The sequence below is a fragment of the Artibeus jamaicensis genome, unplaced genomic scaffold, assembly GCF_021234435.1.
Source record: "Artibeus jamaicensis isolate MK-2021 breed Jamaican fruit bat unplaced genomic scaffold, CSHL_Jam_final contig_867, whole genome shotgun sequence".
In the NCBI taxonomy this organism is placed as follows: domain Eukaryota; kingdom Metazoa; phylum Chordata; class Mammalia; order Chiroptera; family Phyllostomidae; genus Artibeus; species Artibeus jamaicensis.
The window spans coordinates 725,151-749,340 of NW_026521995.1; the positions used below are offsets into that span (position 1 = coordinate 725,151).

General features: G+C 38.2%; 1 protein-coding gene across 4 annotated transcripts in view; it reads right to left on the reverse strand.

The window, feature by feature from the left end:
* NSUN6 (NOP2/Sun RNA methyltransferase 6) overlaps window positions 1-24,190 on the reverse strand; it is a 45,702-nt gene that overhangs the window by 4,198 nt on the left and 17,314 nt on the right. For all 4 annotated transcript variants that reach the window (XM_037158302.2, XM_037158301.2, XM_037158300.2 and 1 more), the window contains 3 exons: window positions 22,247-22,366; window positions 19,285-19,429; window positions 12,676-12,824 (listed from right to left, as the gene is read on the reverse strand). In XM_037158302.2, the coding sequence (XP_037014197.2) occupies window positions 12,676-12,824; window positions 19,285-19,429; window positions 22,247-22,366 (414 nt within the window). The remainder of the gene's footprint in view (window positions 1-12,675; window positions 12,825-19,284; window positions 19,430-22,246; window positions 22,367-24,190) is intronic.

The following is a 24,190-nucleotide window of genomic DNA, read 5'->3' on the forward strand; positions in this document are numbered from 1 at the left end:
CAAGGAACTTAGTGAGGACCTCAACAGCAAAAAAAAAAAGATCCAGTCAGAAACAAAGGATACACTAATTGAAATAAATAACAATTCATAGGAAACAATAGTCAAGTGGACGAAGCTGAGAATTAAATCTATGATTTGGAACATAAGGAAGCAAAAAACAACCAATCAGAACAGGAAAAAAAGAATTTAAAAAAATGACCGTGTAAGAAGGCTGTAGAACAACATCAAGTGCTATAAAATTCACCTCACAGGGGTGGTAGAAGGAGAAGAGAAAAAACTAGAAATTGGAAATGTACTTGAAAAAATAATGAAAGAAACTTCCCTAATATAGTAAAGGAAATAGACATGCAAGTCCAGTAAGCACAGAGCGCCAAAAACAAGATGGCTGCAAAATGCCCGCTCTAAGACACATCATAATTAAAATGTCAAAGACTAAAAATACAGGGAACCTAAAAAGCAGCAAGACAAAAGCAGTTAGATACCTACAGAGGAGTTCCCATAAGACGGTTCTCAAAAGAAACCAGGCAGGCTAGGATGGATTAGCAAGAAATACTTTTTTTGAAAGTTTTATTTCTTTTAATAGCAGAGAGCAGATAAGTAGACAAATACCAAAGGAGATAGAACTTTTTTTTAATTAGTTGAGAGTTTTCCTTTATGTAGTTTTTTAAAAAAAATTGTTCTATTTATTTCTCCCATTCCAGCCCACCCCTCCCCCATGCACCCTACCTCCCTTCCATTTGTAACCCCCTTAGTTATTGTCCCTGTGTCCTTTATACTTGTTCCTCTAAATTCCTCCCATTTTTTCCCTTAAATTCCCTCCCCTATCCCCTCTGGTCGCTGTCCCCCTGTTCTCTATTTCAGTGTATTTGTTTTTATTTTGCTTGCTTGACTGTTTTGTTGTTTAGCTTCCTGTCAAAGGTGAGATCATATCGTATTTGTCTTTCAACCCCTGGCTTATTTCACTCAGCATAATGCTTTCCAGTTCCATCCATGTTGTTGCAAATGGTAGTAGTTCCTTCTTTCTCCCTGCTGCATAGAATTCCATTGTGTATATGTAACACAATTTTTTGATCCATTCATTTACTGACAGGCACCTAGGTTGCTTCCAGCTCTTGGCTATTGTAAATTGTGCTGCTATGAACATTGTGGTGCATAGGTTCTTTGAAATTGATGTTTTAGGATTCTTGGGATATAATCCTAGCAGTGGAATTGCTGGGTCAAAAGGCAGGTCGAATTTTATTTTTCTGAGAAAATTCCATACTGTTTTCCATAATGGTTGTACCAGTCTGCAATCCCACCAACAGTGAACTAAGGACCCCCTTTGAGTTCTTCTTGAACCATAATGTTTTGGTCTGTTTGCCCTGTTACATATGAGGGGCGGAGCCCTAGGTGTTCACCGTGGCCGGGCCACCCAGGTCCCTGGGTTATGACGCTGATGTGGGGGCGGAGTCAAAGAGGGGCAATAGCAGTCCCCTCTGCTGCTTCCGGCTGCTGGGGCCTGCGCGTTCCGGTCTGTGTCGCTGCTCGCTCCTTCACCGGGTTTATCTGCATGCCAATGTGTGCCCGCAGTCAGCCTGCTGCCTTGCACCCCCACTGGGGCTGCCCGTCACAACCCCGTGCCTGGGATCCACCGACCGCTGCCTGCATGCCTGGGTAGGTCTGGCTGAGTTTTCCTACAAACCTCGCTCTGCCAGCTGCTGGCTCCACCCCTCCTACTGGTCTGGCTGAAAGGTTTGTTGTTATCGGACTTCAGTATAGTTCAATTTTATGTGTTTTCATTGGGTTTTTATTACTAAAACTTTGTTGTCTTTAAACTTGGTTGTGCGAGGAGGCACAATGTTTCCACCTACGCCTCCATCTTGGCCGGAAGTCTGATGATTTTTCTTTAGCTATGCTGAAGATTTTTAACTTGCTGTAGTCCCATTGTTTCCCTAATTTGTTTACTGTTTCCTTAATTTTTTCTTGCCCTTGAGGATGTATTGGTGAAAATATTGTTGTGGGATATCTGAAATTTTACTGCTTATGCTTTTCTCTAGGACTTTCATGGTATCATAGCTTGTGTAAGTCTTTTAACTATTTTGAGTTTATCCTGATATATGGTGTGCATTGGTGGTCTAGTTTCATTTTTTTTTTTTTTTTGGCATGTAGCATTCCAGATCTCTCAGCACCATTTGTTGAAAAGGGTTAAAATAGCCTCTTCAACAAATGTACCCTATTTTAATGTAAAATAGGCAACAAATGTAGCCTATTTTAACCCTATTTTATGCTTGTGCCCTCTTTGTCAAATATTACTTGACCACAGAGACACTAGTTTATTTCTGGGCTCTCTATTCTGTTACATTAATCTATGTATCTCTTCTTATGTCAGTACCAGACTGTTGTGATTACAGTGGCCTTGTGATATAGTTCTCACTGAGCTCATTGAGCTTCCTTATAACCATTACTTGAACTCAGTGTCTGATAGCTTACTTGCCTCTTTCATTTAGCACTCTTTCTGGGATTCCTCCTTTCCTTTCAATTGGGAGTTCTTTGTCTCCCCATTTAAGTGACTCTTCTTGTTTGCTTCTGCTTTTTAGACTGATCTGCTTTGATTCTCTGTCTTTGTGGTGTGAACTTCTATGGTAGGAGACCTGTGGCATTTAGTAGTACAGTCTCCTTGATCTCCTGAACTTAATGCTTCTGGGATAACCTTTATGCCATTTATACTGGCTCTCTGATTACAACTGTATTTTGATTACTGTTGGGTGATTCTTTGGTGGGTCGTTCCTTCCAGCTGGCCAACTGAGAATTACTCTGCCCACCACATCTTGTGTGCGGCCGTGCAGGTGCTGCCAGAACAAAACCCCACACCCCAGGAAACAAACCCACACTCAGGAAAATAACCCCCATCGACAATCACAGTATAAACAGCAAATACGCCAGTTTAATAAAGGTGTGAAGAGATTAAGACTACTATAAGAAAGAAAAAAATGAATATGAGATGACTAACTGAAAGAGAAACAATTTTGAGAGAGCAAAGGGAAGAGTCATAGTAAGAGTAGGGAATCACAGCAAAGCAATGAGAGAAAGTAAAATTTGCATCATAAATAATAAAGGGCATGGACAGAGCAGAATGGAGCAGGAGAAAGGACATATGCAGTATTAGGTTTAGACACAAATTTTAAAAAGTATATAGCAAAAGAAAGAAAAAGAAAAAAATAATAAAATAGAAACCAAACTGGAAAAAAAGATCCAATATAGCACTATCAAAAACAAATGAGCTAAGATTAATATAGGTGGGATGGGAATAAGAGGAAAACAAGAAAGAAAAGCTTAAGAGATGTCTAGAGGAAAGGGAAGTGATTTTGAGATGATAGAGGGTGAAGCAATACTAAGAGTGTGGAATGAAAACCAGGCTAAGTTGGGGAAAAAATTAAAATTTGAGACAAAAAAGGAAAGGGCAGGAGGAAGGTAGTTGGCACAGGAGAGGAGAAGAGTAAAATGTGAGATTTGAAATATAAAAATAGTGAAGATCTAAAGATAAAATTGAAGTAATGCAATAACCACCCTATGCACAACCAATGAGCAAAGACTGATAAAGGCAGAGAGAGAACAAGGCTATTTTAAGAGCGAGAAAAGGACTGTGAGATGACCAGTGACAAGGAATAGTTTTGAGAGGCTAGCGGTGGGAGAAATAGTAAGCATGCAGAATGGAAACAAGTCATAGCAAGAGAGAAAACAATAATTAAAATGAAAATAAGTGTAAAGAGGAAGGTATAATGGGTAACAGAAAGGAGGAACACAATATGAGATTTGAAATAAACTATACTATAAAATCTAGTGACTTAATATGCACCAACTTGAAGGGTAAGAAATGAATGTTCAAAAACTATGCCCTACGTGGTGTGGCTCAGTGGACTGAGTGCCAGCCTGTGAACCAAAGGGTCGCTGTTTAGAATCCCACTCAGGGCACACGCCTGGGTTGCAGGCCAGGTTCCTGGTAGGGGCCATGCAAGAGGCAGCCACACATTGATATTTCTCTTGCTCTCTTTCTCCCTCCTTTCCCCTCTCTCTAAAAATAAATCAATAAAATATTTTTTAAATCTTACACAGGAGAGAAAATATCACAAATCATGAAGACTGTGGTGGAATGTATCTCGAGAGCATCTAGTATTTACCACTGCTTTTTCTTTCTGGATTTTCTTCTGGAAAGTAGCAGTCTGGTTTAAGCACCACAGGGTGAGGCAGAGTAATCCCTGCTGACAGGGCTATTGCTTCCTCTCAGGCTGATGTCACTGGGAGGAAGAGCAGTCTGCCCGAGCAAGATGGGTGCTGTACTATGGTGGGTGACTCTGCACCAGGATCCCAGCAGCTGCTCCCACAGTTGTCTCCCCAGAGTCACTATCTCCAGTCTCTCCTCAGGCATCTCTAGTCCACTCTGCACCCTCTCCCCTCACCTTTGTCAGAGTCCAGGGAAAGTGGCTGCAAATGAAATTTTGTGCTTTGGCCTTTTAAAAGGCTCTCTGTGACTCCAGCCATCTCTCCCTGACAGAGAGAAACCCTGTCGCTTTTCACAGCTGGATGTTACCTAGGTTCTTTTCCAGCTCTGGTGCTACAGGCTTGGGGTTTAGGCCCCAACTTCTCCAGAGAAACACCTCAGCCACTGAAATATCCCTCTAGCACTTCAGCTGCCACCCGTGGGGGCCCAGCTAGCCCGTCACATCTCCTCTGCACTTCATATCAGTCACGTTGTGGTGAAGCTGTTTCTTCTGTCTGTGGCGATAAGGCTTCTTTCCTGTTATTGTTCAGTTGTTTATTCCAGATGATTTCTCTACAATTTAGTTGTAATTCCAGGTTGGTCCTAGGAGTAGGTTAGTGTGGGTTCTAATTCTCCTACCATCTTGGGGCAACAAATATTCAAAGTCATGAAAAGCAAGAACCTACAGCCAAGATTGCTCTACCCTGTACTGTTATCATTTAGAATCGAAGGGCAGATAGAGAGATTTCCAGGCAAGAAAAAACTAAAGGAGTTCATTATCGCCAACCCATTATATGAAATGTTAAAGGATCTTTATAAGAAAAAGAAGATCAAAACTAGGAACAATAAAATGGCAATAAATATGTATCTATCAGCAATTGAATCTAAAAAACAACTAAGCAATCAAGGCCAGAGATAACTATGGAGACTGAGAGCATGTTGGTGGTTGCTGGGTAGGAGAGACATGTGCGAGAACAGGTGAGGAGGTAAGGGGATTAAGAAGTATAAATTGATAGTTACAGAATAACCAAAAATACAGTACAGAAAATAAAGTAGCCGAAGATCTTATAAATGTATGACCTATAGACAGAGGTGCGGGAATTGCCTAAGAGAGTGGGGGTGGGGGGTGCTGGGTACAGGGGGGCAAAGGATAAAAACTTGGGACACTGAAATAGCATAAATAATAAAATATAATTTAAAATATAAATCAAACACAATGATAAAAATAAAAACAATAAACTTCCACCAGAGCCCCTCACCCTGAAAAAAAATCCATATTCATATATTCTATTGCCTTCCCATTATTTCTACTATAGGATTTGACATGTCCCAAACTAAATTCTATATTCCCTATGAACTCTGTTGAAGAAGTATTTCCATCCTTCCATATGTTCAGGCCCCCAAATCTTAGATTATCCCTTATCATATTTCTCTCTCACATTCCCCATACGTGAGCAAATCCTATTGTCTCTGCCTTTGAAATATACCCAGACGCTGGTTACTTTTTACCACTCCACTGCTACCAGTTGGGTCCCTGCCTCATGATATTTGCCAGGATTACTGCAACAGTCTCCTGCTTAGTCCCCCTGCTTACCCCTTCCCATTCTACAATCTACTCTCAGTGTGATAGCCAGACCAGTACTTTCAAACTTTTTACTTCTCAGCTCAGAACCCTTCAAATGCTCTCCATTAACACTTAGAGTCACAGCCCAAGTCCTGACAGTGGCCGTCACGGTCCTACACAAAAAAGGCCTTTTGGTGCCATTCTGTCCTCACCTTGAACACCTACTTACTCTGCTTTAACAACCTTGGGCTTTGCTGTTCTGGAAGACACTTGGCACACTACCCCACAGGGCCAGTGCTTTAGATTGGGAAGCTCTTTGAATTCTCTGCATTGCTTGCTCCTTCACAATTTCTTATCCTTGCTTATATGCCACCTTTTCAGCAATACCCGTGCTGATTACCCCATATAAAACTATAACTATTCCAACTTGGCACTCCTATCTGCCCTTGCTTTGTACAGTTTGCTCCATAGGATTATTACCTTGTAATAAACTGTAACTTACTCATCTATTTGTTAATTTTCCTCACCAATCAAAATAGAAATCTAATGAATAAGGGAAGGACTGTTTATTTTTTCACTACTGTGTTGTCAGCACTTAAAATAATATATTACATATAGTAAGTGCTCAGTGAATATTTTCAATAAATGAATCAAGAAATGATTATACAAAAATAAATTTGGCCCAAATGACTGTTTATCCTTTTAAATTTTAATGAAAATCTTTAAATATATATATTATATACAAATACCTTTTTAACCAGAGTATGCTGATGAAAATTTAAATTTTGTTACTGTGGGCCAGCTATTATTTTCATCCCTTTACATGGGTTTTCTCAATAAATCCCTTTAAAAACTATGAGGTATGATTCCCCTCTCCACTGAGGTAAATCGATGTACCTGAAGTCACTTATGTGATGGATACATGACTTCATTCAAGATGTATCTGATTCTGGCACTCCTCAGGAAACTAGAAAAATCTCAAATAAACAATCAAATCTTTCAGCTAAAGAAACTAGAAAAGGAAGAAAAAACAAAACCCAAGGTGAGCAGATGGAACAAAATAGAGTCTTAAAAAAATGGAAAACATCAATGAAACCAAGGGCTGGTTCTCTGAAAAGATAAACAAGATTGACAAACTTTCAGCCAGACTCATCAAGAAAAAAAGAGGGCCCACATAAATAAAATCAGAAATGAAAGAGAAGTCACAACAACAGCATATAAATACAGAGTTGTAAGAAAAGACTACAAACAACTATATGCCAACAAATTGGGCAACCTGGAATAAAAACCAATAATTTCCTAAAAAAATACATCTCCCATGACTGAATCACAAAGAAAAAGAAAATATGAACAAACTGATTAACTAATTAAATAAGTAATCAAAAAACTCCCAATGAACGAAAGCCCTGGAACATAGGGCTTCATAGATAAATTTTACCAAAGATTAAAAAAAATTTCACTTTCTTAAACTATTCCAAAAATTAAAGAGGAAAGAAGACTCCCCAACTCATTTATGAGGCCAGCATTAATTACCCTGATACCAAAGTCAGAAAAAAATACTACTAACAAAATACAAAGGGGAAGGAAGGAAGGAGAAAGGAAGAGAGGAAGAAAGGAACAAAAAGAAGGAGAGATAGAGGGAGGGATAAAACATGGAAAAAAAGATGGGGTTCCTCAAAAAATTAAAAATAGAACTACTATAAGACCCACTTCTGGACATTTATACAAAGAAATCCAAAACGTGAATTTAAAAGGATATATACATCCCTATGTTCAATGCAACATTATTTACAGTAGCCAAGATATGGAAGCAGCCTAAGTGTCCACCCATGGACGATTGAATAAAGAAGATAGTGTACATAAATACAGTGGAATATTACTCAGCCACAAAAAAGAATGAAATCTTACCATTAGCAAAAACATAAATGAATCTAGAGAATATAATGCTAAATGAAATAAGTCAGACAGAGAAAGACAAATACCATATGATTTCACTTATATGTGGAATCTAAAAAACAAATGAACAAGCAAAACAGAAAGAAATTCATAGTTACAGAGAACAAGCTGATGGTGACCAGATGGGAGGAGGTTAGGAAAATGGATGAAAATGGTAAAAGGAATTAAGAAGTACACATTTCTGGTTATAAAAATAACCATAGGAATGTAAAGTATAGCGTGGGGACTATAGACAATTCAGTTGGCCAAAAAGCTTGCTTGTTTTTTCCATAAGATGGCTCTACCAGTACTTAGTTGTCTTTAACTTCATTTGAAAAAATTTTGTTAGACTGTATTCTGACAGCTGTCATATAAGTGTGCATTAAAAAATAGCAAAATTGGTGACTTTTTGTGTAGCCATTTTAATATTGAAGATGGGAGAAAATATGCAACATTTTCAGCATGCTATGCTTTATTATTTCAAGAAAGGTAAAAATGCAACTGAAACACACACACAAAAAAAAACATTGGTGCACTGTATGAAGAAGGTGCTGTGAGTGATGGAACATGTCAAAAGTGGTTTGTAAAGATTCCTGTTGGAGATTTCCCACTGGATGATCTTCCATGGTCGGGCAGACCAGTTCAAGTTGACAATGATCAATTCGAGGCATTAACTGAGAACAGTCAACATTATACCATGAAGGAGCAAGCTTACTCAGAATATCCAAATAAATAAATTTATTGGTGAAAATGAAAAATGTCTTTAATGGAAAAAACTAAATGGACTTTTAAAAAAAGATTTTATTTATTTATTTTAGAGGGAAGGGAAAGGAGGGAGAAAGAGAGGAAGAGAAACATGCCCCCAACTGGGGACCTGTCCCACAACCCAGGCATATGCCCAGATTGGGAATCAGTCGAACCAGCAACCCTCTAGTTCGCAAGCCGGCACTCAATCCACTGAGTCACACCAGCCAGAACTAAATGGTCTTTTTGACCAACCCAACAAGAACTGGATGTGGTGTTAGATGGATACTAGACTTAAGGGGGTGATCAATTCATTTAAGTGTCTAATCACCATGATGTACAACCAGAAACTAAAAAAATATTGCATATCATCTCTAATTGAAAAAATAAATTAACTTTAAAAAAGCTTGTCTGATTCTAAGTCCACATTCTCAATTCCTACCCATGCCAGCTGCATATCTGCTGCAATTTCAATGCTCTCTCACACTGTCAGCTGTTCCTTTTTACTGAGGTAATGCTCCTAAGTAGGCTTTCTGAATTTTCATTTTGCTATGGCCTAGGAAGAGAACCCAAAGGTCTTAAGACAGCGTCCTAATTTTACCTCCCAATCAAAATGGGTTTCAGCTATACATAAAGCTTCATTTATGCTGCTTGCTGTTTTAACTCCCAGGATGTGTTCTTCACAGACTGAGAAGGAGAATAAAAAGTTAAAATAATCCACTGCCAGTGGTGCCAAGCTTTGTGTATGAAGGGAAACACCAGGAGATGACTAGAAATGTACTCAAAGACAACTTTAAAGACTAACACTGCATCCATTATTGCAGTACCTATGTATTTATAATAAGATCTGAGTAAAAAATAGTGAAGTAATCCTTGATCAAATGCTACCTGTATTCTGTGAAATCTACTGTATCATTCTTTTTTTTAAATTTATTTTGGCTTTATTTTACTATATCTAAAAGCTCAACATCATTGTCCCAATGTTTATCTCTGCAATATATATATTTTTTTGGATTCTAAGAACTTTTATTGAGATCAGCTGTGGAGTGATTTCCAAGTTTATCTTCTTCAAGTACAGTTTTTTTGTCTATTTCTCCCATCCCAGCCTTCCCCGCCCCTTGCTCCCCACCTCCCTCCCATTTCCACCCCCCTTAGTTCTCGTCCCTGTGTCCTTCCAATTTGTTCCTCCAAATCCCTCCCCCTTTTTTCCCTTAAATTCCCTTCCCTCTCCCCTCTGGTTACTGTCCCCTTGTTCTCTATTTCAGTTTCTTTGTTTTTGTTTTTTTTTTCTGCTTGCTTGTTTGTTTTGTTGTTTAGCTTCCTGTTAAAGGTGAGATCATATGGTATTTGTCTTTCAACACCTGGCCTATTTCACTCAGCATAATGCTTTCCAGTTCCATCCATGCTGTTGCAAAGGGTAGTAGCTCCTTCTTTCTCTCTGCTGCATAGAATTCCATTGTGTATATATACCACAATTTTTTGATCCATACATTTACTGACGGGCACCTAGGTTGCTTCCAGCTCTTGGCTATTGTAAATTGTGCTGCTATGAACATTGTGGTGCATAGGTTCTTTGATATTTATGTTTTAGGATTCTTAAGATATAATCCTAGCAGTGGAATTGTTGGGTCAAAAGGCAGATCGATTTTTATTTTTCTGAGAAAATTCCATACTGTTTTTCATAATGGTTGTACCAGTCTGCAATCCCACCAACAGTGAACTAAGGACCCCTTTTCCCCACACCCTCTCCAACATTTGTTGTTTGTTGCTTTGTTTATGATAGCCATCCTGACCAGTGTAAAGTGGTATCTCATTGTGGTTTTAATTTGCATCTCTCTGAGAGCTAACAATATTGAGCATCTCTTCATGTGTCTCTGGATGTTCTGTATGTCCTCTTTAGAGAAGTGTCTGTTCAAGTCCTTTTCCCATTTTTTTAATTGGGTTAGATGTCTTCTTAGAGTGGAGTCGTGTAAGTTCTTCGTATATTTTGGAGATTAAACCTTTGTCTGAGGTATCATTGGCAAATATGTTTTCCCATACAGTTGGTTGTCTTGCTAATTTAATACTGTTTTCTTTAGCCACACAGAAGCTTTTTATTTTGATGAGATCCCATTTGTTTATTCTTTCCTTTATATTCCTTGTTCTAGGGGACATATCAGTAAAAAAGTTGCTGTGTGAAATATCTGAGTTTTTTTGCCAATGTTCTCCTCTAGGACTTTAATGGTGTCACGGCTTATATTTAAGTCTTTTATCCACCTTGAATTTATTTTGGTATATGATGTAAGTTGGTGCTCAAGTTTCATTTTTTTGCACGTTGCTGTCCAGTACTCCCAGCACCATTTGTTGAAGAGGCTATCTTTACTCCATTTTATGTTACTGCCCCCTTTGTCAAATATTAATTGACTGTAGAGAGTTGGGTTGATTTCTGGGCTCTCTGTTCTGTTCCATTGGTCTATGTGCCTGTTTTTATGCCAGTACCAGGCTGTTTTGATTACAGTGGCCTTGTAATACAGTTTGATATCAGGTATTGTGATCCCTCCTATTTTGTTCTTCTTTTTCAAAAGTGCAGCTGCTATTCTGGGTCGTTTATGGTTCCATATAAATTTTTGAAGTGTTTGTTCTATGTCTGTGAAATATGCCATTGGTACTTTAATAGGTATTGCATTGAATGTGTATATTGCTTTGGGTATTATGGACATTTTGATGATGTTAATTCTTCCAATCCATGAACAAGGTATGTTTCCATTTGTTTGTGACTTCCTTGATTTCTTTCTTCAGGGCTGTGTAGTTTTCTGCATACAGGTTTTTTTACCTCCTTAGTTAGGTTTATTCCCAGATATTTTATTTTTGTTTTTGCTATATCAAATGGGATTGTTTCCTTGATTTCTGCTTCTGCCGCTTCATTGTTGGTATACAAAAATGCCTTTGATTTCTGGATATTGACTTTGTAACCAGCTGTTTTGCCAAATTCATTAATTAGTTCGAGCAGTTTTTGGGTAGAGTCTGTACGATTTTCCATGTACACTATCATGTCATCTGCAAACAGTGACACTTTTGCTTCCTCCTTTCCTATTTGGATGCCTTTTATTTCCTTTTCTTGCCTGATCACTGTGGCTAAAACTTCCAATACTATATTGAATAGAAGTGGATTAAATGCTCCAACCAAAGAAAGAGAATAGCTCAATGGATACTGTATCATTCTTACAAGACTGAGAATCATTCTCAAATATTCTATGTGGGCTTCTGAAATGTACTGCTGACCAGTTCAATTTATAGTTTTTATGATTCTCCTATCTCCTGTGCTGGACACTGTCATTTCCCATTTTCATTTCTACTGGGCTTCCCACTTTTGCAACTTTTTTGATTTTTCATTTACAGTTGATGTAACAGTATTATATTGGTTTTACACAATCACACGATGATTAGACAGTTATATAACTGGACTTCCCACTTTTAATTTGCTATCTAAGCTGATCCAGAAACACCATTAAAAAGAGAATTTTTTGTACATAATTATTTACATCCAGTAGTAAATAATCTAGTGATGTCTGTAAAGCAGAATGTTTGAGATTCATCACATCTCAGTGAAGGAATTCTACTACTGCCTATCACGAAGTTGACATAAAGGACACTCCCTGTTATTTAAAACCAGGTCTCTTCTGTCCTTTTGTGAGTGGTAAAATATACACAACAAATTTACCATGTTAACCATGTTTAAGTTTACAATTCAGTGGCATTAAGAACATTCACACTGTTAAGCAACCATCGCCATTACCCATTTCTAGATTGTTTTCATCATCCCAAACTTAAACCCTGTAGCCACTGATTAAACAATAACTCCTATTCCTTCATACCTCCAGCACCTGGTAACTACTAGTCTATGAATTTGCATGTTCTAGTTATATTACATAAATGTAATTATACAATATTTGTCTTTTTGGGTCTGGCATAATGTTTTTAAAGTTCATTCATGTTGTAGCATCTTCCAGAATTTCATTCCTTTTTAAAGCTAAATATTCCACTGTATGTATATACCATTTTCTTGCTTATTCATTAATCTGTTGATGGGCACTTTGCCCATTTCCACATTTTGGTTATTGAAAATAATGCTGCTATGAACATGGCTTTCAGTCTTTAAATGTCAAGCTAGTGAAGGCCAACCTCAAATTGTGTGATGTAAAATATCATCACATACCACAGTAAAGAGTTTTCGCTGCAATGGTTGATACGATGTCACTTCCTTCAAAGTCCAAGAACAAGCCATGTTTGGTCTCTGCCCCATTCCACTGCAGGGTGCATCAAGAAGAATTCGGTCAAAAGATTCTGGTAAGAATGGAGGCTCTCCTGTAAACAGAATCATAAACATATCTGTATCTGTTGTATTGGTCTACAGTAAAAAAAAACCTCCTGAGACAGTAGCAATTATGAGGAATATAAAATCACAGTCTGGAACACAGAAGAACAATTCCTGCCTTCAATCAGGTACCCAGTGAAACTAATTCTGACTTATATTTAATACAAGGGGGGACCCCAAAAAAACCTGCCATTACCCTCTGGGGGGTGAGCCCCTTGTAGTACAGGCTTCCTCCACTAGGTGAGTGTTCTAGGAACCCATCTGTATCAGTGTGCCAGCTGGCATTGCTGTGAGAAGCTGCTTTCAGTTTCACTGAATTTTTTCTGAAGATGCAGTGCATTTGCTTACTTCATGGTCAGTGATTTACGAGTACACCTGACCATACCATGCTGAGTGTTCAGCAGCTGACCAAAAAAAGCATGACTTCTGTGCCCCACCCTCCTTATTCATCTGGAGTAACTTCATTTTGGGTTTACTCAGATGAAAAAAGTCCTGAAAAGGAAACGGTCTGCCAATGTGGAAGAGATGAAACAAAAAACAACACAAGCACTAAAAGGCATCAAAATTGATGACTTCAGCCCTGGCTGGTGTGGCTCAGTGGGTTGAACACCAGGCTGCAAATCAAAGGGTCACCAGTTTGATTCCCAGTCAGGGCACATGCCTTGGGGTGCAGACCAAGGCCCCAGTAGGGTGGGCATGAGAGGCGACTGCACACTGATCTTTCTCTCTTTCTTTCTCCTTCGCTTCTCCACTCTCTAAATATAAATAAAGATAAAAATCTTTTTAAAAATTTGATGAGTTCAAAAAACTATTTTTCAGTAATGGAAAAAAATGTCCTGATAGGTATATTACATCAAATGGAAAGTACTTCGAAGGTGACTGCAGTGTAAACATGTAAGAATATACAAATTTGTATAAATAAATTCCATTTTTTCAGGGGTCCCCATTCGTATTGGCCTGACTTTATAAAAAGGTTAAAAATGGAATTATCTCAATTGAGGATTATTCTGTTGATATCCAAACCAAGCCCAATCAAACAAGACATTGCATCGCCCATGTCAGAAGCCACAATGCACCAGAGCTGAGACCTAGAATGAGTTCGAGTTACTCTGAGAGCCAACAGTTCCTTTGGTGATCCCTACAGCAGACAGCCCCGGAAGAAGAGAACACCGGCCAGGTTCTACTCCAACATACTAATGCTGTGCTTCTCAGTCTCCTCAGTTCTTGTGCCTTCAGCAAGGCCATGTTCTACAGCAAGCTGACAGCCCCCTGGGTCCAATCTCCCACAGGTTTCCCTTTGTATTCACTTAAGTAATTTCGTCCACTCCAACTTCTGATATATTTAGTGTCACTGGAGGACGTCATGGAAGAAAACAGTCTGCTTATATATATTTATGCTAGCTGCTAGCAACACTCTGCTGACTGCTTTTACACAAAGCTGCTTGATCTCCTACAGCACCCACAGCGTCGTTCTGAACCTCACACCAACATAACCTTCTGCTTTTCTGACTGCAAAACTGTCAGACACAAGCTCTTATGGATTTAACTCATCTCCATCTATAACCATCCTTGCTTTTCTATTTACTGTCTTAGAAGAAATATCTTTCCAAAGTAAACACCCTGGCTGGTGTAGCTCAGTGGATTGAGCACGGGCCTGTGAACCAAAAGATCACGGTTCGATTTCCAGTCAGGGCACACGCCTGGGTTGCAGGCCAGTTCTCAGCAGGGCACGCATGAGAAGCAACCACACATTGACATTTCGCTCCCTCTTCCCTTCCCTTTTCTTCCCTTCTAAAAATAAATAAATAAAAATTATAAAATAAAATTATTAAAAAAACAAAGTAAACAATTATTTTGAAGGTTTACACACTGATGAACGTCCTCTAGAAAGACTGTACAAATTTACACTTCCATTATCATCAGTATATTTGGCTTCCCAAAATCCTCATCAAAGTCGACAGTTATTCATTGGCCATTTGTATTTTTTCTTTATATGGTCACATTCTTTGTTTCTGCCCTTTTTTGACAGAGAATATTTTATTGTCCTTATTAATTAGAAGAGCTTTTTGTATATTAAGGATATTAATCCCTCCTCTATTAAATATTTTCCAAATGTTTCCCTCCAAATGTCATTTTCCTAAGTTTCTGAATTATATTTATACATGTAATTGCTGAATATTAAAAATGTCCTTTTCTTGTTGAGTTTTACCTTCACTTTCATGCTTTAAAATCTCCATTGGTGCAATCAGATAAATGTCCATCTTTACCTGCTTCTAGCTACTTTCAGTTAAATTATTTACAAAAGTTCAGTTAAATTATTTACTTTTGTGTAGCACTTTCCCCATCTAAAATAATTTGTTTTGTAACTATTAACTAATTCTTTCTGCTAGGTTTGGAATGCTTCTTTCATTATATAGTACATTATTACATGATTGAGACCCATTTCAAGGGCTTTTGTTTTGCCCCAAATATGCTGGTTATTAATCTATATTTTCTGAGCTCCAAATCTACCCACCCATCCTCTGATGTAGTGCTGAGGGGGCACCTCTGAACAGCTCTCCCTTGCTTTCTGGCTTCCTTTCATGATCCACCAATGGGAGATAGAGAAATAATGAGGGTTGAAGAGATGAGAGACAAGAGGTGGACAGAATGGACTTTCTCATTCCTGTCTGCTTGCTGCTTCTGTCAAAAGCACCCCAACAACAGCCCTTTACCTTGGCAGCTGCAGTTTCTAACTTCTTCTATTAAGTATCAGTATGAAGGGGACAGAGCCCTCTCCCTCAGAGGCCTACGCCCCAGCTCCATGACACTGCCTGCGTTGAACCCTAAGGAAAGAGCAGCAGCTGGGGAGCACTCACTTCCTTAGTTTCGAATTCCAGTTCCACGGAGCCTCTTCCCTAAGCTTTTTGGTTCTTATAGGCAAATCTCCTCCTTTTGTTTCTCCTGCTACAAGAATAGAAGCTACTTTCTGCAGTCATTACCTCTAGGATGCCAAATTATCTCTTTTTGCTTTTTCAGCTCTCCAACATTTATTTATTTAGCTGTTTCCTTATACTGTTTATTTGTACTAAATTGTGTCTCATTAGTATAAATTCATACTAAATTCTCTCTACTGAAATATGTTGTACAGTTTTATTTTGAATCCTATGCCCAGATGGAATCCCCTAAAACACAGCTCTAAACAAGTTATTCACTCCCCTGACATAATAAAACCCAAAATTATTAGTTTCACAGCTACCTACCACTATGACATAAACTTCTTAGATTAACAAAGGCCATTAAAAATAGGGCCTCATCTACTTCTCCAGCCACATTCTCTGTACTTCCCCATACTTACCAACATTAAAAACAGAGCAAAACGGAATATTGCTTTGTTACCAAAGACGCATGAATGCTCCTATGTGCATGCCTCTGCTAATTCTCTTTACCTGAGATGTCTCCTGCACTCATTTCCATTTGTCAAAATACTACCTACCCTTTTTAAGGCCCAACGGATGCTACTTCCTCCTCTAAACTTTTTCCAATGTCCCTATGAGAAACAGGCACTCTCTCTGACTTCCCATAGTACTTAATATCTTTTAGATGTCTAGTCTTAGAACATAGACGATAGTGGTCATATCTTATTCCCACCCCACCCCCCACCGAAGCACTGAAAAATCCTTAGAAACCAGGAAATGTGCAAGGCCACAAGATACTTTCATGTGAACTACAAGTAAGAAATCCCTACCTCTACAATAACACAGCCCTATACATGATGAAGAGAGCATGGGCTATATCTCAGCCCCCCCCCCACTAATACTTGTAAATCTCGTGGCTAATAAGGAACTAGTACCCAGAATAAATACAGAACTCTTACAATTCAATAATAAAAAGACAACTAACTCACTTAACAAATGGGCAAGGGATAAATAAACACATTGCAAAAATGCCCAACATTATTAGTCATCAGGGAAATGCAAATCCAAACAACCGGCTACCACTTCACGCACCTACCAAAATGGCTATATCAAAAAGACTGATAATAACAAGTGCCAATGAGAATGTGGAGAATTGGAACCCTCAGACACTGCTGGTAGAAACGTAAAATGGCGCAGCTGCTTTTTAAAAGTCTGGCAGTTCTGCAAAAGGTTAAACAGAGTTACCATATAATTCAGCAATTTCACTCCTAGATATATACTCAACACAAATGAGACACATGTCCACACAAATGTGGACACAAAACCTACACACAAATGTCCATAGCAACATTATTAATAAGAGCCAAAAAGAGGAAATACCCAAATGTCTATCAACTAATGGATGGATAAATGAAATGTAGCATTATCCTTATACTACATTATTTATATATAAAAAGGAATGAAGTACTAATGCATGCTATAACATAAATAAACCTTAATGTTTTTCTTATAAATCACATCACATTCCCGCTTTCGGGTCTTGCCCTTCAATTGATTGGCAGTGTAGTCTGCTGGTCCTGGTCCCTCCCACCTCGAAAGAACTGGAAAAGCTGTTTTGAACCCAGAGATGAAAACTCCAGCCCTGGATATCTACTTCTACTTGTTAAGTGAGACAAAAATACACAACAAAAACAAACAAACAAGCAGAACACACTTCTATCTTTTCTAAACCACTGCATTCTGGGTCTCTCGGGCATGGTCCCTCAGCCTAGTCTCTAATATAAATCTCCTGCAAACCTCTGGCTAACCATTTGGGGTTGACAATCAACTGAAGGTGACATTCTGTTCTCAGGAAATCAGTCTGACCTGTTCTTACAGAAGGCAAATAACAGCCTAGACACTGTTCCCCAGAAGAAGCCCTAGTTTTCTAAGAAGAATTCCATTTGTTTCATTTGTTTGTTTGCTTTTTAAATCACATCTGGTTACTATACAGTAGATAGATATTGCAAAATAATTTCTCACTTTTTATGAGTTTCAAAATATGTTGATTTTCACATAACTACTGACACATTTTCTATCAAACCAATTGGGTCTACTGTCTGACATTCATAAGCTTAACATGCTAAATCTAACTACCAGAGAATATCTGTTATTAAATAAGTCTTGATAAAAAAATAGCAAAAATAAAGTGATGTGTATGAGTGAAAAACCAATGACTGTATATCCCAAGTTAGTTAACGGATTATTTCAGTGTAGCACTGAAGACTGACCTCTGAGATCACTATCCCTATATATTGATTTTTCTTACCCTAATCCCAACCTACTATGCTTGTGAATATGATCACTTTATGTCAAGTCACAGGTACATAAAAACTGGTGACCTAACAACAATTTTAGTGAAGTGATGGTGATGGACTATATTGAACTGTCTACTATCTACTAGTTATTTTTATGAACAACACCTAAAATACAGGCCAACTACAAAGTTAGAAGGAGTATTTTTCCCCACAGTATTCAAGAGAAAAACCACAGCCCAGTCCAAAAATAGCATTACTCGGTGCTAAAAGCTCACGATACCAAAACCTAGATTTAATACCCAATTTAGTTGCAGTTTCAACATTTTCCAGGAACATCTTTCTGGTCAAGGTAACCTGTCACTGTGGGTGCTCTACATCCCCCAGAGAAAGAAGAAGCCTAATTGATAAAAAACCGATCCCCTTCTCTTCCCAGAAAGAGAAAAAACAGGTGTCCTGCACCCAAAAATAATCCTTTTCAAAAAAACTTTGTTAATAGCTCTCTGGCCCCACCCTTCTTCGTATAAAAATGTTCCACTTGGTCTAGCTGCTGGGAGCAGCTTCCGGTTGCTGGGTGGCATGCTGTCCAGTTCATGAATTGGCTTAATAAAGCCAATTAGACCTTCAAATTTACACCTTGAATTCTGTTAACAACGGCAATCCAGATGAACTGTTAAAGGGTGGAAAATCTAAGACCACATGTGCAGCTTTTAAAAAGTCATTAGTTCACTAAAATATGCATGTTTCTCCAGTATGTCATGAAATCAAATCTAAACAAAGAGACAGAGAAAGAAAAACAGAGACAGAGTGAAAAACTGTTACATTTAGTAATGTAATAAATGTAACAGTTAATGTAATTAATGTATTTAATATACATTAAATACATGTAATGTAACAGTTAATGTAATTAATTACATTAATTTTCCTCCCTTCTCAGGTCCACAGTCCCATTCTTCAAGAAAAACGAGGAAAGAACACAAAATAACTTAGGAATCATAAAACTGAAAATTTCAGAAGCTTTCTGAGTTGCAATATGAAATTAAAACAAGAATATCAAGTATAAAGAGTTTGGTCAAGTCTTGGGGGTTTGACTTACATTAATAAAGACTTGATATTCAGGGATGAGATGAAAAGCAAAAAATATATGTATTGCAGCAAAATGTCTTAGATCTATGTCAAAGTTTCAAGGCCTAGATATTTTGGGGCTAGAAAAATGACAGCAAAACCTACTTGTGTGTAACAGATAAAATTTAACTCACCTTTTGTGTCCTCAACCACATCCAGTTTAAGTGCCTTTGTTCCATCAAAGCAAAAAGCCCTGATGGAATTCAGCCCTAATAATAAAGCATTCTGCTTTATTTTTTCCACTTTGTTGGATATTTTGTCCAGTGCTATCACTTCTCCCTAAACAAACAGAATACATAAAGTGTAAATACAAAGCAATAGTGAAAATTATTAAAAACTAAGAAGACTATGAAAACTTATGGTCTTCCCCACTTTCCTCATACCCCTAGTTTTAAAGTTGAATTCATTAATCAAATGTATATGGAATTTATATTAAATACTTATTAAGTCTTTCTTTTAAAAAAACAAAATCTTCTTGCCAGATAACTTTCTTGTAACACCCAACTACTTTTAATTAACTAAACTCAAAACCAAAAATAGTGTTTGCAATCCTTTAAAGAAACTTAAGAACATCCACTGGAGTCAAACATTAAAAATCACCAATTTGATGCACCTTGTTCACCTTGGGAGGAGCGCGATCTAATGTCCTGAGACATCTGCCTCCTGGTGCTTTAAAATACAGATAAATATCACTCACAAAATCAATCCTTATCTCACTATTCTCTAAGCTACACACATAAAATTCATGTGAATTCTGACAACTAAAGACAGAAAAGTATTAAGTGTATATCACACAGCAAAATGTTCCAGACTGGTATAAAATGTAGTTCAAAAATAATTTTAAATGCTAATACTTCAGTTAAGTCAAAACTGATAAAAATAAGAAGTCCTTTTAACAGATGTATTGTGATATTCATAGGGTATTTTAAAACACATTATGAAATGGTGTTGGGAGATGGCGAAATTAACCCTTCCCTGTATTTCCTTGCTTTCCTCCCTTTCCACACAGTGCCCTTGCACGATACATGCATCAACTGCATGTTCAGTTCCCCACATACCCTCATCCTTCACCATCACTTTGCAGTGCCCTGCCATTCGGACTCAGGCACAGCGATGGGACTTGCATTGGCTAATGGGATGAGAGTAAATGTGATGCAAAGAGAGAAATGAAAAGCACTTGCCTCCTTTGCTCTCAGCCAAGGCTAATCCTCAATGTTTTCCCTCAGCTCAGCTAGCCTCGGGTTCCTAGGAGCAGGGTAAGAAATACATGGACCAGAGGGAGGGCACCCTAGTGGTCTCAGCTCAGGTCACTTTAGATAAGCCAACGTCAACCAAAACCAAGTGAATGAGCCCACCCAAGATCATCAGAACCCCCAGCACTGTGGATAAGGGGTACAGGCAAGCCTGGCAGAGACTGGCTGAACCCCAGACTCCAGGGCTGAGTACGAGTTTGGTTATATGATGCAAAGGCTTTGTGGTTGTTTTCATGTGGCAGTAGAAAACCAAGATAATACAGGAACAATGATGATATCCAGACTCTATTCGGAAAGACTTCTTACTAGAGAGAATAAAATTTCTATGAAGAAATCTCTAAGCAAACACAGTAAATATGATGTTACAAATGAAAGGGGACAAAAATTATCTTTTTTGCAAGAGAGTACATGTGTGCACATATACGAGGGGGGACCCCCAAAAAGGAATTATCTTCTGGAGGGCAGGCTTCCCCCATTAGGGAAGTGTTCTAGGAACCCATCTGCATTAGTGTACTAGATGGTGTTGCTGTGAGAGGCTGTGTTTGGCTTCAGTGGATTTTGTTTGAAGACTCAACACATCTGCCCATTTCATGATGGGGGATTCACAAGTGCACCTGCCCACCCTGTGCTGAGTGTTCAGCAGTTTTTCACCAAACGCAGCATGACCCCTGTGCCTCACCCTCCCTATTCACCCCATCTTGCTCCAAAGGACGTTTTTGTGTCCCAGATGAAAAAAGTCCTTAAAGTAAAACATTTTGCCAATGTGGAAGAGGTGAAACAAAAAATGGCACAAACACTAAAAGGCATCAAAACTGACGAGTTCAAAAACTGTTTTGAGCAGTGGAAAATAAGTCTCAACATGGGTACTGCATCAAAACCCTCACCAACATTTCTCTCCCTCTCTCCTTCCCTTCCCCTATAAAGATAAATAAATAAAATATTTTTAAAAAAATGGAGAGCATTTTGAAGGTGACTGAAGTTTAAACATGTAAGGATAAATATACAACCTTTCATAAATAAATTCCAGGATTTGGGGGGTCTCCCCTCATATGTACACAGACAATACATACATACAGTGCTCACGTACTTGTATATTCAGAGCACATGTATCCAAACACACACATAGTGCCCAGACAGATTTACCCTTTAGTGACTTTGGTAAAAATATATTTTCATACTTATATAGTTTTATCCCCTTGCTGTGACATTTTAATGTTTCAGAATGGTGTTAAAGTTAAATACTAATGTGTAAGTACAGGGTGGGGAAAAAGTAGTTTTACAGTTGTGTGTACGTGAAACAATTTATTATTGTATTATTTATCATTATTGTTATTTTACACACAAACAACTGTAAATCTACTTCTGCCCCATCTTGTGTGTGAATTTTCATCAGAAGTCTTCATGAGTAATTAAATTTTGCACTAATGAAAGAGAAAAGCTACAATTTCATCTTGACCTAATAAATGTTCCTACTATTTTCTGTGGAACATTGCTGTAAATCATTTCATCATCCAAAGAATAATTGGATACACATCAAAAATGGGTCAACTTCTGGTCAAGAATGGGAAATATGTAAATGTTCCCCTCCTCCCACGACAAAATTCTATAAATGCATCAGCAAATCTGGAATTCAAGAAGGCCTTGAGGTCATTCTTCACAAGTGGTGATTGTTTACCGACTGACATCACGGAACAGTCTTCCCTCTGGCTGCACCTGACATAGACCAGATCATGAATGCCTGTATAATGTTTCCTAAGTCACACATAGTTCCGCAGTCATCACTGAAACGTGGGACACATCGGCAGTTTACACATCGGCAGTTTGCCTGTGAACACAGTCTCACCTCATCGTGCATCAGTGCTGCGATGTGCGTTGTTTTGCCTCCAGGTGCTGCACACAAATCTAGAATCTTCTCTCCAGGTTGAGGGTCCAGAACGTGAGCTACTACAGCAGATGGCAAATTCTATAAAGGAAAAAAGTCAATTATCAATGATTCTAAATCAATGTAAATCTCAGCATCAGAGAACGTAAAGAAACCTTTGGAGGTAATCCAGTACGGCATCTTCTGCCAAGAGAACACTTTTTGTAACTTAAATGGTGTCAGGAAATCCTCCATTTCCTACAGTATCCTATAATCTCATAGGACATTGACACATACAGTGCATTTCTGCAATCAACCCAGCAATGAAGGCATACTGTCCTATTTTATTGTATTTTTTCCACCACCGTTTATCCCCCTCATACCCTTTTCCCCCTTTACCCACGCCCCCTCCCTTCTCATTTCAGTGGTTCTCAATATTTTGGAGGCCAGAGATCGCATAGAAATATGAGAAGGCTCTGGATCTTTTCCCCAGAAAATGCATAAAAACTTGCAATTTCAGGTGCTTCATCATCTAACTCCCAACTAAAATTCCCAGTTTTAAGTTGCTAATGCCACTGAGAGGCACATTTGGGTTCCTATCTTCCCCCTTCTACCCTATTTTGGTAGAAGAAAAACAAAGTGTAAAAAAGTCTTAGCCATTTCTGATAGACATCTGGAAATACATGAGATTCTACAACCCCAATATACCTCTGCCTACAGCAGTAAGTTATATTAAATCACTATTAGTATTACTTACATACAAACAGTTACTACAGGATGCCAACTTTAAATAATAGAGAATAATAACACAAAATTATATATTTTAAAAAACTGGGAAAAAAAAGTAAAGATTAACAAGCACAGGGCTATTTAAAGGCTTCAATTCATTCTTACAGCAAAACATTTACATCTCAAGAACTGTGAGAAGATTACAACTCTCTCAGGTGAATCCAAGATGACCAGTCCAAAACATCGATGGTGAGAAAGGAGACACCCACAAACCAACTGTGCCCGTCCCTGGATACAGGAAGCAGTCGAGTCCATGGGAACAACCGAGGGACCTGGAAAGCAATCCCTCAACTGTAAACACAAGAACAGCCTCACCTGTCAGAAATAGTTCCTCTCAATAGTCTGGTCTATTAATTTTTTTAAATTAAACTCTAATATGAACTACTAAAACATATTTGTAGCTAATAGGAATTCTTGATCTAGAGACTGGTTATGCTTAACTTCTAATAGAGATACGATTAATATATTGGTCAAAGATGACAGAAACTTTTACTGAAATGTAAGTAGCACGTTAAAATCCTTCTGGTCCTGCAATAAGTAAAAATTATAAAATGGTCTAGGCAAAGATGCTTTGCTAAGTATATAAGTGATGACAGTTTCTTTCCAACCAATTTAGTCTACTACCTTTCTCTGCAGTATTTCTCAATCCTGGCTACACAAGAGAATCACTTACCGAGGTGTTTTTAAATGCTCAGAGACAAAACAATGATAAAATTCATATGGGACCACAGAAGTCCCTGAATAGCAAAAGCAATATTTAGAAAGAAGAACAAAGGCCGAGGCACCACACTCTCAGATTTCAAACTCTATTACAAAGTTTCAGTGGTTCAAACAATGTTACTGGCATAAAAACAGGCACAGAAGAATGAAACAGAATAGAGCCCAGAAATAAATTCACAGGTACAAGACAAAGGAGCCAAGAACACACAATAGGGAAAGGACAGTCTCTTCAATAAGTGGTTTTGGGAACACTGAACAGACACATGTAGAAGAATGAAACTGGACCACTATCTTACACCATATACAAAACTAAACTCAAAATGGATCAAAGACTCCAATGCAAGACTGTAAACCATAAAACTCCTAGAAGAAAACAAGGACAGTAAGCTCCCTGACATAGGTCATGGCAATGACTTT